This window comes from Dipodomys spectabilis, unplaced genomic scaffold (genome assembly GCF_019054845.1).
Source record: "Dipodomys spectabilis isolate Male_0828 unplaced genomic scaffold, ASM1905484v1 ptg000178l, whole genome shotgun sequence".
Classification (NCBI taxonomy): Eukaryota; Metazoa; Chordata; class Mammalia; order Rodentia; family Heteromyidae; genus Dipodomys; species Dipodomys spectabilis.
This window is the reverse complement of record NW_024870855.1, coordinates 1,559,245-1,573,519: the sequence shown is the minus strand read 5'-3', so window position 1 is coordinate 1,573,519 and position 14,275 is coordinate 1,559,245. Positions and strand designations below refer to the sequence as shown.

The 14,275-nt window shown below is 42.3% G+C and overlaps 1 protein-coding gene across 1 annotated transcript in view; it reads left to right on the top strand.

Moving 5' to 3' along the window:
* Nucleotides 1–205: 205 nt before the first annotated feature.
* Nucleotides 206–14,275, top strand: part of LOC122120775 (engulfment and cell motility protein 1-like) — a 239,999-nt gene continuing 225,929 nt past the window's right edge. Inside the window, 2 exon segments of the mRNA XM_042695014.1 lie at nt 206–241; nt 1,253–1,325. Of these exon segments, the coding sequence (XP_042550948.1) occupies nt 210–241; nt 1,253–1,325 (105 nt within the window). The 5' untranslated portion in view covers nt 206–209.

The window sequence follows — 14,275 nt, the reverse complement described above, 5'->3', positions numbered from 1 at the left end:
ATAAGAAAAGAGCCAGTCACAAGGGTAATAAGAGCAGGTTTTAAACCCTGACAATGTAAGAGTTCACTCAGAACTAAGAATACTAAATGTAAATTCTCCTTGCCAAGAGGTTTTTTTTTTTTTTAACTTTACGTGGCTTTATTTTTTTCAGTTAAAATAATGGAATGAAACCACAATATTTCCTTTTTTGTTATTTTGCAGAAAAAAACATGTCTGCAATAATCAAGGAAGTGTGTGATGGGTAAGTGTTGCAAAGATTCTTCTGAAGCATTCAGTCCATACCTTGGCAGGAACATAGAGTATTTCCGCTGGAGGGATAGAATATTATCCATAATCCTGTAAATAAAGGATAACCATAAATCTTATTCATAACTGTTCATGTGACCTAGCTAGTCACAAAGAATTACCTTGTGAGAGTTACCCTTCTTTCTCCACCAAAATCTTTCCCCTACTCCTTGAAGAATAGAAAGCATGGAATGGCTGGCTCCATATGTACAGAGGGTTGGTATTATTTCTTTTGAACACTCATGTTCCTTTCATCCTTCCAAGCAGGGAACCTTTAGACTAAATGTTCCTAAGAGTTAAATACACACTCCATCTGACATACACTGAAAGCATCCCACAGGCCCCTGTGGAAGAATTAACAGACAAGTCCGTGGGTAATTGTGTGTTTTGTGGAATTTTCCCACTGACTGACACGCCTTTCCTCCCTCTGGGTTGTTCTAACCATCCTGAGGAAGGGCACATTGGAAAGTCGCATGGTATTTCTTGACTTGTAAAGCAGAACTGTGAATAGAATATTAGGGGAAGTTAGAGAAGACTTGCCATACTTAGTGTGTTCCAATCTGTGTGGGGTGAACTGATTGTGAGTTAAAGAATTCAGTGACAATTGGCAATGTGCTAATTCTCACACGTTTAAATTGCTGCCATTTACCTTGCTATCATTTCTTTGCCTCAATTCTTCAAAATGAAGAATGTTGCCACTCACAATTTAAGTCCGTCCACCCCCAAGCCTTGATGAAATGCTTAGAGGTGAGCAGTAGCCTTGGTCTAGGAACTTCAGAGAGGAAAGGACTGTTGGTCTTAGGGTCTTAGGTGAGTTAAAGCCATTTTCTTTAGAGACCCCATTGTGCCTATTTGAGACTGACTCCATTCTAATCATAGTGAATGTAATTCACCTCACCCCTGGAGAACAAATAAAAATGAAGAGGAGCACTTTTGTTTCTCTGATCACTTATGCTATGTTTTGTAGGTCATCTCTTGCCAACCATGAATGCTTTGCACTGCAACATGCTGACCGTTCAAATTTCTATATTACAGAAAAGGTAGGCCAGTCACATTGTTTTAATCAGGGATACTTACACTGAAGGACAGTACACAGAGTAAGGGGTTTCTTCTGTGTAGGGCCTAGCATGCATTTTTTATGTCTTTACCATCCATGAAAATAGGGTCTATAAAAAAAATCAGGGCTGGGAAGGTGGCTCAGTGGTAGAGCGCTTGCCTGTCAAGCATGAGGCCCTGGATTTGATTCCTTAGCACCACATAAGTAAAACGAAAAAAAGCGGGAAGTGGGGCTGTGGCTCAAGTGGTAGAGCGCTAGCCTTGAGCTGAAGAGCTGAGGGAAAGTTCAGGCCCCATGACCTGACCCCAAGAAAAATAAAATCAAAACAAAAACAGCAAAAAAAACCCCTTCTACTACTTATAAGACAGTAGTTAATCTATTCAAGAGTAAAGACTAAGTATGTTTCTGAATCCTGCTAGCAAATCATATTTCCTTTTTAACAATTAAATATTGCTGGGTTAGAGAATTTACTTTATACTGGATGACTTAAGTTTGTTCTCTTGCCTCAGATTTTTATTTTCTCCTTAATTTGTTTCCCCTGGTCTTGGCCTAGGTGCTGTCTTTGAGTTTCTTTGGCTCAATGCTAATGCTCTACAAATTGAGCTGCAGCTCCCTTTCTGTTTTTTTTTTTTGTAGTTTATTGGAGATAACACTCTCATTGACTTTACTGCCTGGGTTGGCTTTGAAATGTGATGTAACTAGGATTACAAGAGTGAGGTAGCAGCACTCAGTTTCCCCTGTGTTATTATTTTTTTAAATGCTTAGAAGAGTGACAGGAAATCTTGTCACATGTGGCACTTTATAGTCACTTGCTTATGACTGTTGGAAACCAACTTTCTTCCTGAGTGATCTTCACACTCTTTAGAAAGCTTGAATTTGGAGTGATTTGTGAAGACTATAAATGGACCTAGAAGCAAGGAAACTTAGTACCCAAAAGATCTCTGATGGGCAAAGGGGAATCTAGCATTAATAGGTACCAGGCACACTGAGCCAAGCAAATTTATGTTTGCTTATTGATTTTTTTTTTTCGGTTGTGGGGCCTGAACTCTGGTCCTGGATGCTGTCCCCCAGTTCTTCAGCTGTAGACCAGCATTCTATCACTTGAGTCTCAGCCCCCACTTCTGGCTTTTTCTGCTTATATGGTGCTGAGGAATCGAACCGAGGGCCTCATGCATGCAAGGCAAATGCTCTACCACTGAGCCACCTTCCCAGCCCCTGTTTATTGATTTTTTGTTTCTCACAAGTTAATATAATATAATATAATACAAAAACCAAACTATTCAGACGAAGAGAAAACATGCTTCTAAGGAATATCATAGTTATTTTTTGTAAAATCCTGTTTTTTACTGAGAAATTATCTCAAGGCATTACTGGGATTTGAACCTAGGGCTTGACACTTGATAGGCAGGTGCTATACCACTTGAGCCATGTGCCCAGGCCCTAGCCTGAAAATTGTTTTGTTTAGTTTGAAAGGGACAGAGCATCTAAATGTGCTATCAGGTCTCCAGCGGGAAGTAGCAGAGAGAGATTAGAGGCTTGTGTTTCTAATTGTAACCCTGTGTTTGTAAATAAAATGTCATCACTTCCTTTGCAGCTGTTCCTGGTTCTAGCTTTGTGTGTGTTTGTGTGTGACAAAGAGCTGGACACACACAGAGCAGGAGAGGCTGGTAAATCTTGCCTCTGTGCAGTGGAAGCTGGGCTATCTTGTAGTATTCTGTAGGTTCATATAGGCTCTTGCAAATATTCCTGAAAATAGAGACCTCGTTCCATTCTTGAATTTCCTCCTTGCTGTCTTCTTGGTTACTTACTGACCAGTGAGTTGTTAGGCAATATTTGCATCACCATGGAAACCAGTGATTCATGTTTGAAACTTGCGTGTGCCATTAGTTACTGATTTTGACGCATATATGAGGTGGTTTCCCTCCTTCTGTTGGAGAAAAAATTGCTCTAGTACCTCAAAGAGGTGATACTCTCCCACCTTATAGTTATTGATTCTCTTCTTCAATTCATTCTAATATTACCAGGAAGACATCTCCCTTGCTTTTTTCATGTTATCCAAGCTCCTTTGCCGAAAACCTTCATTTGTGTATTGGTCCATGAACTGGAGCTTTTCAGTTCAATGAGAGAAATGGCATGTTAAGTAGCAGTCTACAGAAGTATAGATTGCAAGTAAAAGCCTCAGAGACCAGGAGCTCATGCCTGTAATCCTAGCTACTCAGAAGGAAAGGATCTGAAGATTGCAGTTCAAAGCCAGCCTGGACAGGAAACTTCATGAGATCCTTATCTCCAATTAACCATCAAAAAGCCAGAAGGGGAGCTGTAGCTCAAGTAGTAAAACACTAGTCTTGAGCAAAAAGGCTAAGGGACAGAGCTCAGACCCTGAGTTCAAGTCCCAGGACACACACACACACACACACGCACGCACGCACGCACGCACGCACGCACGCACGCACGCACGCACGCACGCATGCATTAGAGGAAGGTAAAATTTAGTTATATGTAAGTTCAAGTTCTGTTCCAGAAGGTTACTTATTTGGGGGTGATATCTGAGGGAGAAAGGGAGAAAAGGGAGGGGAGGAGAAAGGGAGAGAGAGACAGACAGACAGACACACAGAGAGAATAAAACAGACACGTGTTTCTATAAAATTGGCTTTTTGAGTAAGAATTATAAGGAGAGAATGCTCCTTTGAGTCCCATAGACTTGTGTTATGGTCGCTGTAGCAGAGCAATGAGACAATGAGGTCACAGGTTATTCAGGTCAGAAGTGGGTGGGCCCTGCAGGTCTCTCCTGGAGATCCTCTGTACCACCATCTGGGCCCCATTTGTTTCTGTGGATTCCAGCTCAGGATAGCGATTGTCTCAGGAGATTAAATAGAGAAGTTACAGGCTGAGCGTCCTGGTTACCAGTTTCAGGGTATGATTTCTCGTGGGGTGGACACTATGTGGGTGGACGTCCACACTCAGCAGAGATTCACAGAGCCTTTCACTTCCCTTTGTTCTACTTTGGCTGTCTAAGAGCACGTGTGAGTGTGTGCGTGTGTACACACATGTGTACTAATGCCATTCTTGTTTAGCACATGGGAAACTGCCTTGTTTTCTTTACCCTATTTGTGCAGAAAGCTGGGTATCCCAGTATATAGGTCTCAGTGCAGGAAGCACTAGGAGGTTGCATACTTACAGTAATGGAGGCTTTGTGAGGACTGTAGAGCCTGAGAATGCCCAAAGTACTCTCCATCTGACTGATAAATGCCTTCACTTGTCATGGTAGAGATCAGGTGAGCCTCATCCAGGTGCCTCCTGGAAAGCTGAGCTAGGAGCCTTTGGGAAGAAGTGGGGTCCTTTTGGGCTCACCCTCATTTTGTCCTCCCCAACTCCTTTGGTCTACAGGTCCTCAGGCAGCCCTGGACCTTCTCAGAGTCATGGGGAGGACATGACTGTGGGTAGCCTCTGCCTGCACCCCAGACATCTTTGGGTGGGGTTTAGTTCAGTGCTTTGGTTGATTGAGCCTTACATTAGCAGAGTAAAACAAACCTCCAGAAAGGATTGAAGTGTATAGATGAGGAGGGCGGAAGGCTGGTGCAGGAATTGTGAGTTCCTGTCTGTGCCTCCCTAGGAGAGGAGCTTTGTGATTGGTCAGTTGTGCCCCTGACTGAAATCCCTGTGTATAGATCTTTGTGACCTCCAATCACAGAGCCTTTCCTAGGACAGACATTTTAATTGGAGCAAACAAACCCAAGTCCAGGAAGTTTATAGCTTTCCCAGCTCTGAAATAGTTATTCTTTCTGCCACCAGTTGTAAAATTCGGGATCCTTTGGACAAGAAGTTGCTGCTTCTTCAGTAAACCATACACCTCAGTCAGGTCATGCACAGTCACACCTGCAGGCTGGGCCAGTCCCTTCAGGTCTGGCTTTTGGCAGACAGAGGGGAGTGGAAGCAATGTGCTACAATCCTGGTCCTTCAGCTCCTCTGGGTTTGCTGACTCTTAAGTGTTTCTATCATGTTTTCCTTCTGGTCCTCCTTCCCCTCTTGACACTTCTGTGACTTCGGTCTCCTCTGAAACACATGCCCTTCTGCTGAATCCATTCTCTCATACTTGACCAAGCCTGACGTCTATTATCAATGCTTTAAGGCTGTCCTGTTGCCTGCTTGTGTGTCTGTACCCTGCCTTTGTCAAACACGGGACTTTCCTAGTCAGCCTGCTTGTCTTGAACTTGGTGAGCTCCAGATGCATGGCTTCCAGAAGGAAATGGCCAGGCTGAGAGGGAATACCCACGCATGAATGCATTCAATACAAGCAACTCGATTGATTCCTTATGTGTGCCAGGCTCTGGGCTGAGCTCGGGGAAGAGTTCCAACTTTGCAAAACTGTCACAGACATTTTCCCTGTATTGCTGGATTACAGTGACAGTAAGTGGCACAAAAGGACACATGTGCGTGTCCATCTTAACTGTGTCTGGGGGGGGACATTGAGGCATAGATGAGAAGCAAGGAGAAAGGATAAATGGAGCCTTTAAAGTCATCAGTTGATCAAGGCTAACACTCTACTTCTGGCTTTTTGTTAGTTAATTGGAGGTAAGAGTGTCTAGCTTGGAACCTGAATCCTCATATCTCAGCCTCCTGATTAGCTAGGATTATAGGCACATTATAGGCACTAGTCTATAATAGTTTTGATTCTAAGGAAAAATGGGATCAAGTCATAGTCCTGAAATGTCTGCCTTTAAAAAACCTCTGACTTAGTTCTTTGATAGCTTGGCTTAGGGCTCTGGTAATACACTAGTGTGAGGAAAAGTGTTTATTTCTTCCCACGGAGATGTCTTCTTGATGAAGTGTTTTGCTCAAATGATGTAATGTTAATAAATAGTTATCTAACTTATATCTAGTTATAACTTCCTCTTTACTTCTAACAGGATAAAGTTAGCCCTGATTTTAAATACCAAATGCTTCTAACATATTCACAGAAAAATAAGTTAAAAATGTCTGTCATGTTTTCAGATAGATCTGGTCAAGGCTGTAAAGGAGGAACACTTTATTTGCCCAGATTTGACAAGTTCCTATGTGCTGGGATGAGAAAGAGAATTTAGGACACATTCTCCCTACCTAGAGTTTTGAGTCTAGGGGTTGATTCATTGGTACTGCTGATTACTGAAGGCATCAGGATTGGCGAGATTATTGGGGCTATGGTTTTCAAATCACTTAGGTTTATAAGGTGACCAGTCTGATTCTACATATATTGAAAAATCTTCAGAATAGTCTTTAAACTCTTATTAAAGCAGGGTTGTTGAGACAGAATTCACACATCTTTTAATCTAGCCAGGTAGAGTATACACTGGTGGCTATTCATTTTTCTTTTATCTTTTTGATGGTGCTGGAATTTGAACTCCGCTTGGTAATAAGCAGGTGTTCTCTTACTTGAGTCATACTCCTAGCCCTTTTTTCCTTTATTTATTTTCTGAGTAGGCTGTCACTTTTTGGCAAGGGCTTGCCTGGACCACACATTTATACTTAGCCAAGCATCCCATATAGCTGGGATGATGGCCACACACCACCCTGCACAGCTTTTTATTGGTAGAGTTGGGGGGTAGCTCAAGCTGGCCTTGAACTTTGAGTCTCTCGATTAGTTTCCCGAGTACCTGAGATTACAGATGATGAATGTTAGCCATTGTTCCTAATGTGTTTTCAGTTTCTGCAGTGCTTTATTTATTAATGATATTTTTACCAGTGTATTTCTTTATCTTCTAAGCACTAGCTGTCAGACTTAAAAGTAGAATGAGATCCCATTCAGGCCTCTAAGCCCAGTGATGAGACATTTTAGGGGGTGTGGGCAGGGGTGGGTGTGTTTGAAGCCTTCTGGCAGGAGTTGTGACCAGCCTCTGGTTCTTTCCTCCAGTTCCTACAGGAAGTGAACAACCACATTGTGGTTCCTCACTGGATTCTAGGCACACCCTTCCTTTTTACTGCCTGAGGTGGGGACTCATTGTGATTGGTGTCCACTGTTGTAGGGAGACGGGAGCCTTCTTACTTAGGGTGGACATCGCTGTCTAGCCCCAGCGAATCTCTTCAGGTTTATTCTCTGTTCACCTCAGCTTTCTCCAACCATGTTAATATTCTCCAAGTACACTTGCTTTGTCTCCCTGGTGTAGCTTTCCTAACTTGGAATTCAGTTCCACCTCCCTTCCTTCTTCCTCTCCTGTTCCATTTCAGACTAGGTACAGAGGATAAAGAGACAACAGACAGGAAAATAACCACATTTCAGGACAGCCATCTCCCTTTCCTGTCTTAGTCTATTTTCTCCTGCTTAAGCAGGAGACCACAACTTCTGAATCATTTGTTTTTTGGAGGTCGGAGACTAGGAGGGTGAAGGTCAGGAGACCGCATGTTTCAAGTGAGGGCTTTCTTGTTGCAGCAGTCATAGAAGTAGATGGAATTGCAGGAAAGCACATACAAGAAAAGGCTAGATTAGGGTGAACTGGCTTTTCCAGGAAGCCACTCACTCCACTACCTATGTGCACAGCCACTCCTGTTGAACCAACCTCCAGCACCCCTCAGATCAGGTCTCTGCACCTCATCATCCTGCTTTGGACCCCACCTTCCTGCCCCAGTCTGTTATTTGCAGATTATATTTCCCACATAGGAACTTTGGGGAACACATTCAAACCATAGTATCCCTTTGGATCCTAGGTTGGCTAGGTTACCAGAAACCTTGCCTTTTTGTCTTTTGAATTATCTTTACTCCAATTTGGCAATTATTTTTTAAATTTAGCATCTGCTAGATCTCTACCACTTTTCTCCGAGTCTGTGGGAATCATTGTTTTTTTTAGTCTTTTGTCTCTGGGGTTCCTGGTTAACTTAGCAGGACACACATGTCTTCATTATTATGCTGAATTACTGTGTCACTGTGTGATTTGTATTTTGTCCTCAATAGGATTCTGCCTGATGATTGAAAAATAAAACAACATAAGAAGATATGACTTAAGTGGTAGAGTGGTAGCTTTGAGCACAAAAATCTCAGGAAAAGGGCCTAGGCCCTGAGTTCAGGCCTAAGACCAACACACACACAAAACATAACAATAACAATAAAATAAAAGAGTAACCACAATGAAAAACAACCCTATATGTTCCTCCCTAATGTCTTACTTGGTTCCTTGTACATGCTATGTATGTGTTCAAAGATTATTGGGTGCATGCCTTGCCATTTCTTTGTAAGATAAAAAAGCACAATCAATTGCTTAATCAATTCTGTATGATGGTTAATTCAGTTATCATTCTCATTTGCACAGTGGAGGAGTTGGGGAGCAAGCAAATCCATCTTAGGATTCCTCTTACATCCTAAATCAGTGCTTGGGAGTTAGTTTGCCTTTAGTTCTCACACCTGATGAAAAAAATTAACAGAAAAAATAAATTACATTAAGATTCATGAACATATAAAATCAGTGCTGGACTGATATTGACTGCAGGTTTTTTTAAGGGACTTGTGAGATGTTATAACATCATAAGTAAATCTTGTCCCGTGGATATAAACAGCTTTTATTTGGAATAAGCGATGTATTTTAGGAAATGTGGTCACTTGTGGAAACTTATCTCTTGTGGCAATAATGGTTGGTAGGGAAATAAATACAGAGATCACCTCGTGCCTTAGAGTGTATATATAACCTATTACCAAACAAAACAATGGCAACAGTTAACCAAGTTGAAAGGTAGCAAAGAATCTCTAATAATGTCTACTTTTACTATACGATCTCTTAGTTTTCATTGTTCACTCATCAGAGCTAGCCTCTATGGCCCACGTCCAGTTCTTTTGTTAATGCTAGAGACCAACTTGTGATTGGGGGAGAGAGAATTTCCTCCCAACTTCTGTGCTTGCACAATTCTGTGAAAGTGAGTTTTTCTCTCTTTCACCCTGGGCTAGGGTCCATTAGTATTCGTGTGGCTTACCTTCCTTCAGTTCTTGATTTCACACAGTGGGCTCTGAGAATCAGTAGACACAGAGAAACAGATTTGTGAGTTTACAAAAATACTTCAGACTTTCCACCAAGGAAAACATAGGCACTGGCTTAGAAACCTTGATTGTATTCCCCCTGACCCCTAACACTGTTGAAAAGAAATGTTCTAATTGCCTTACTTATATAACTGTAACCCCTCTGTACATCACCTTTACAATAAAATAAAATTTTAGAAAAGGTACTCTATTCACCTGACACATTTTCCAATGACTAAGAAACAACTGGACTTGTACGTGGGTTTGGAAGGGCACAAATTCAGATTAGCAACCATTTTCCAAACAGGAAAGACACTGAGCTAAGTCACTACAACCTACATTGGCATGTTTCTTATCAGAAATTCAAAAGATATTTAGTAGTATGTAATCTTTCAGAAGATACTGGATTTTCCCCAGCCAAGGGCAGGATAATGAGTCGTTGGCTTCTGGTTCTCAGAGCGTGCCCAGGATAGAATGTTACATATTTCTTCTAGGCTTCCTTGACTCAGTCTTAATCCATCAAGTACACTTTGTGAAAATCGAACACATGCATGCACATGTGCACATGTGTGTGCACGTCCCTCCCTCCCCTTCAATTGTCCTGACTTCCCCGGGTGCTATCCAGCCCTGACATTGGCCTTCAGCTGCCATTCCCTATCCCATCCATGCCACCCTATCATTATCCTGCTGAAGCTGCTTGTAGTGACTCAAACTGGCAGTGGACTTTCTGAAGTCTCTGAAAACATTTCCAGAATTTTCTAATGAAGAGTTTGAGGAAGGGATGGAGGCTATCATTTTCGTTGGGTGTTTTTGCTTCAGAGAGGAGTTGGAAGCCTATGTGCTTATTTCAGAGTGAAGCTAGAAGCTAGACATCAGTTGAGGGGGGAGAAGAAGGGCAGTGACCGCCACCAGCATTACTCAGATGTCAGTGGGTTTTATGACATGTTATTTAATGTTGACCACTGATTGTTGGGTACAAGCTATAACAGGATGATTACAGAGGCAGCTGACTTTTCTTGGTTGGGCTCCCTTGCTAGTGTTTGGTAAGATAGGGCTGCTTCTAGAATTGCAGGTAAAGATAAATGCCAGAGGTCATGATAATTCCATGTTCTCCAGTTCAGCTATTAAACCAATGAATACATTGACTCAGCTACTAAAACATTGAGGCTCAGGGTGCATAAAGAGTGACACGTAGGCTGCTCTCAAAGACAGGCTCTTGTTTTCCTGCAATGATGCTAGCAACTAACAAGGTGCGGGGGAACAAAAAGTTGCTATCAGTAGACAAGATTAGTTTTAAGCTTGGCTCTGCTACTCCTCACAAATGTTTAGAAACTTACTTGCAAATCTTCAAAGCACAATTCTGGTCATTTTTATGCTTTGTTGTATTTTTTTTTTTTTTTTTTTGGGTCCCGGTCGTGGGGCCTGAACTCTGGGCCTGGGCGCTGTCCCTCAGCTCTTCAGCTCAAGGCTAGCACTCTACCACTTGCGCCACAGCGCCACTTCCGGCTTTTTTCTTTTTGCTTCTGTGGTGCTGAGGAATCGAACCCAGGGCCTCATGCATGCAAGGCAAGCGCTCTACCATTAAGCCAACTTCCCAGCCCCTGTTGTATTTCTTTTAAAGGAACTGTTAGCCTCTGCTTTTCAAAGTTTTGGACTGATGACACAATGTGTACATTGTGAGTGTGTACACATGTGCACATATGTGTGTGTATGTGTGTATAGGGTAAAGATTATGTGTAGGGAAACATTAAAGATTCATGAAACTATTGTTGTAGATATTTTTAGTCTGTATTGTATTTTGTTCTCTGTTTTGACAATGTGTGTTAGAACCCATCATGGTTTGATGAAGGGTAAAGGATGTCTTTCTAGTTTGAAAAGAATTACTCTGCTCCTCAAGGTCAAAAACACATGTAGATCTTCTCTCCTTTGTCCTTCAGTTGCCCTACAATAATCATTTAATGGCTAGTACAATACCCCGAGGTCAGACACAAGAGATAGACATGAGAAAAAAAATCCTAAAGGAAGAGGAGGGATGAAAGAAAGGTAATCAGTTAGGTGGATGGAGTGAGCAGAGAGCCAAGGGTGGTGATGTTGCTCCACCTTGAAAAGAGGTACTGTATGTCCATGACTGTGCAGTCAGGTACTCTGCCACTTAAGCCATGCTTCTCATCCCTTTTGTTCTAGTTACTTCTAGCATAAGGCCTCTCTTTTGGCCTGGGCCAGCCTGGGCCATGATCCTCCTGTTTATACTTCCCATAGTAGATGGGATGACAAGCATGCACCAACACACCAGATTTTTCTGTTGAGATAGAATCTTAGTAACATGTTTTTCCCAGACTGTCAAAAATGCTATCCTCCTCATCTATGCCTCCAGCATAGCTAGGATCACAGGAGTGAGATACTAGTGCCTAGCTTGATGAATATGATTCTCATGAATGTTTGATAGGTTTTATACATAGGTACATATCCATCGATACTATATAGAATTGTTTGGGCTTTCAAATTTATATCATTAGCTGGATGCTGGTGCTGTAATCCTCGCTACTCAGGAAGCTGAGATCTGAGGATCCTAGTCTGAAGCCAGCCCCTATAGGATAGTCTGTGAAACTCTTATCTCTAGCTAACCACCAGAAAACACAGCAGTAGAGCTGGAACAGTGCTCAGGCCCTGAGTTCAAGCCCCACAGCAGATGAGAGAGACAGAGAGATTCAGACAGAGAGAGGGGGAGGGGGGGTTTACATAATCGGTAGCCTAATGTAGGAAACCCTTTGTAATGTGATTTTTCCCCTCTGAGAACTATTTTGGAGATGGATTTGTGTGGTGTCCCCATGGCATGATTAACCCATTTTCTTACAGATAATCCCTTGTTTTCTTAACTTTGTCATTACAATAATGCTGTGTTGTGTGTGTGTGCTTGTATGTATTGTAGAATGTAATCTAGAATAGATGTGAAAAGCCTTGCTGGAGAAGTGATACCCATCACCCCTTGGGTGGACACTGCCTTTCCCTGCCAGCTTCAGAGCCTCCCACAGCGGGCAGGGCATTCAGCTGCCTGCATGTCGTGTGGGTATGGCTGATCTTTGCACCTGGGCAGGGCTGCCACTGGCTTCTCTTGGCTGCAGTCTGTCTTTTTCCAGTCACAGAGGTGGAGCATCTTTTCCTGTGCTTACTTCCTCTTCAGCTTTCTCTTCCGAGCCAGGCTGCTTGTGCAATCTCAGTTTAATTGTGCAGAGGCCTCCTCTGTGCTTGCAGATTTGCAGGATGGGTTCATGGGAGGTGGACATATATTTGTTGTTGTATGTATTGCCACACAGGCCATAGCTGTTTTATTAAGAAGTATTTTTCAATGGTGGCTCTTATGAAGACATTTTAATATGACATCCTAATTGAATTAGCTAGTTCCCTTCCCTTCCCTCTTCCCCTCTCCTTAGACCCTCCTTCTCTTTTCTTCCTTTTCTTCCTCCTCTTCCATCTTCTCTTCAGTCTCCTCCTCTTGGTCCTCTTCCTCCTCCTCCTCCTTTTATTCTGCCAGTACCAAGATTTGAACTTAGCCTTGCACTTGTTCCACTTATTTGCTCATGGCAGATGCTCTACCATTTGAGCCACACATCTAACTTGTTTGTTTGTTTTTGCTGGTTAATTGGAGACAGAGTCTCACAGACTTTTCTGCTCAGGCTGACTTCAAACTTGGTTTCTCTAGATTGTCTCCTGAATAGCTGGCAACCCAGGCATGAGCTCTTGGTATCCAGCTGCATTTTTGTTCCATACTGATTTCTTTTTTTAAAAAAAATAAGCTTTTTATTGTGAAAATACTGTACAGAGGGGTTACAGTTACATGAGCAAGGTAATGAGTACATTTCTTATCAAGCATTGTTGCCTCCTCCTTTGTTTTTTCCCTATCATCCCTTCCCTCCCATCTCCACAACTACACTCCCCCCTCCCATACTGATTTCTTCCCTTTGGACGCAGACTCAGTACGGAATTGCTGGACCAGATGGTAACTCCATTTCTAGCGTTATAAGGAACATTTAAACTGTTGTCCCAAATGTCTGTAGTAATACTGCATTCTCACTACTTGTGTCTAGCTTTCTTTCTGTGAATCCTCATCAGGATTTGTTGTTGTTATTTGTCTTTTTGCAATAGCCATCATGACTGGTAAGATAGTATCTCATTATGATCTTGATTTGCATGTGGTTTCTCAACACTTTTGAAAGTATTGGTTGTTTAACTGTCTTCTCACACATAGTGTGCTTGCTACTCACTTATTTAGGAAAATCTCCTTAGATTGCATTTTCTCTTCTGGCAAAAGGAAGGGAAAGAGAAAAGGTAGAACAGTGGGATTCAAGTGGCAGTCCATCTATTTACTACCCTGTACTGTTGAGTTGGTTCCCTTCCGGCTGAGAGTCTAGACCTTGTTTTCTGAAGGGCCCTGTCCAGTCTCTCATACAGGGACCCTTCTTCTTGGGACTCTGAAGGCTGGATTTCTGAGTGTGGTTCTGGACTTTGAGCCTCAGATGCTGGGAGCTGTCCCAGCAGGAGTCAGCTGATGGCTCATTACACGTGAGACTCATCTCACACACGCCTGATAGTGGAACTTGAGCAATGTTCTCGCTTCTCTCTCTTAAAAGATGTGTAGAGACACATGCACCTTGGAATAGTCATGAAGTAGACAGGGAGGGAAAGGAAAGATAGTTTGAGATTTGTTTGTAGATGGGAAGAGAAAGGGCAATTCTATTCTTTTTTAAAAATTATTTTTATTTGAAAATGCTCAAAACAGAGTACATTTCTTTTTCGACATTGTCAGCCCTCCCTGTCTCTGTTTTTCCCTCTCATCCCCACCCACAAGTTGTATAGTTCATTTTCAACAGAGTGTCTAGTGAGTATCATTGCTGCGTTTGTTCATCCTTTGTCCCTCCATTTCTTTGCCTCCCCTTACATTCCAAAGACATATAAGAGAA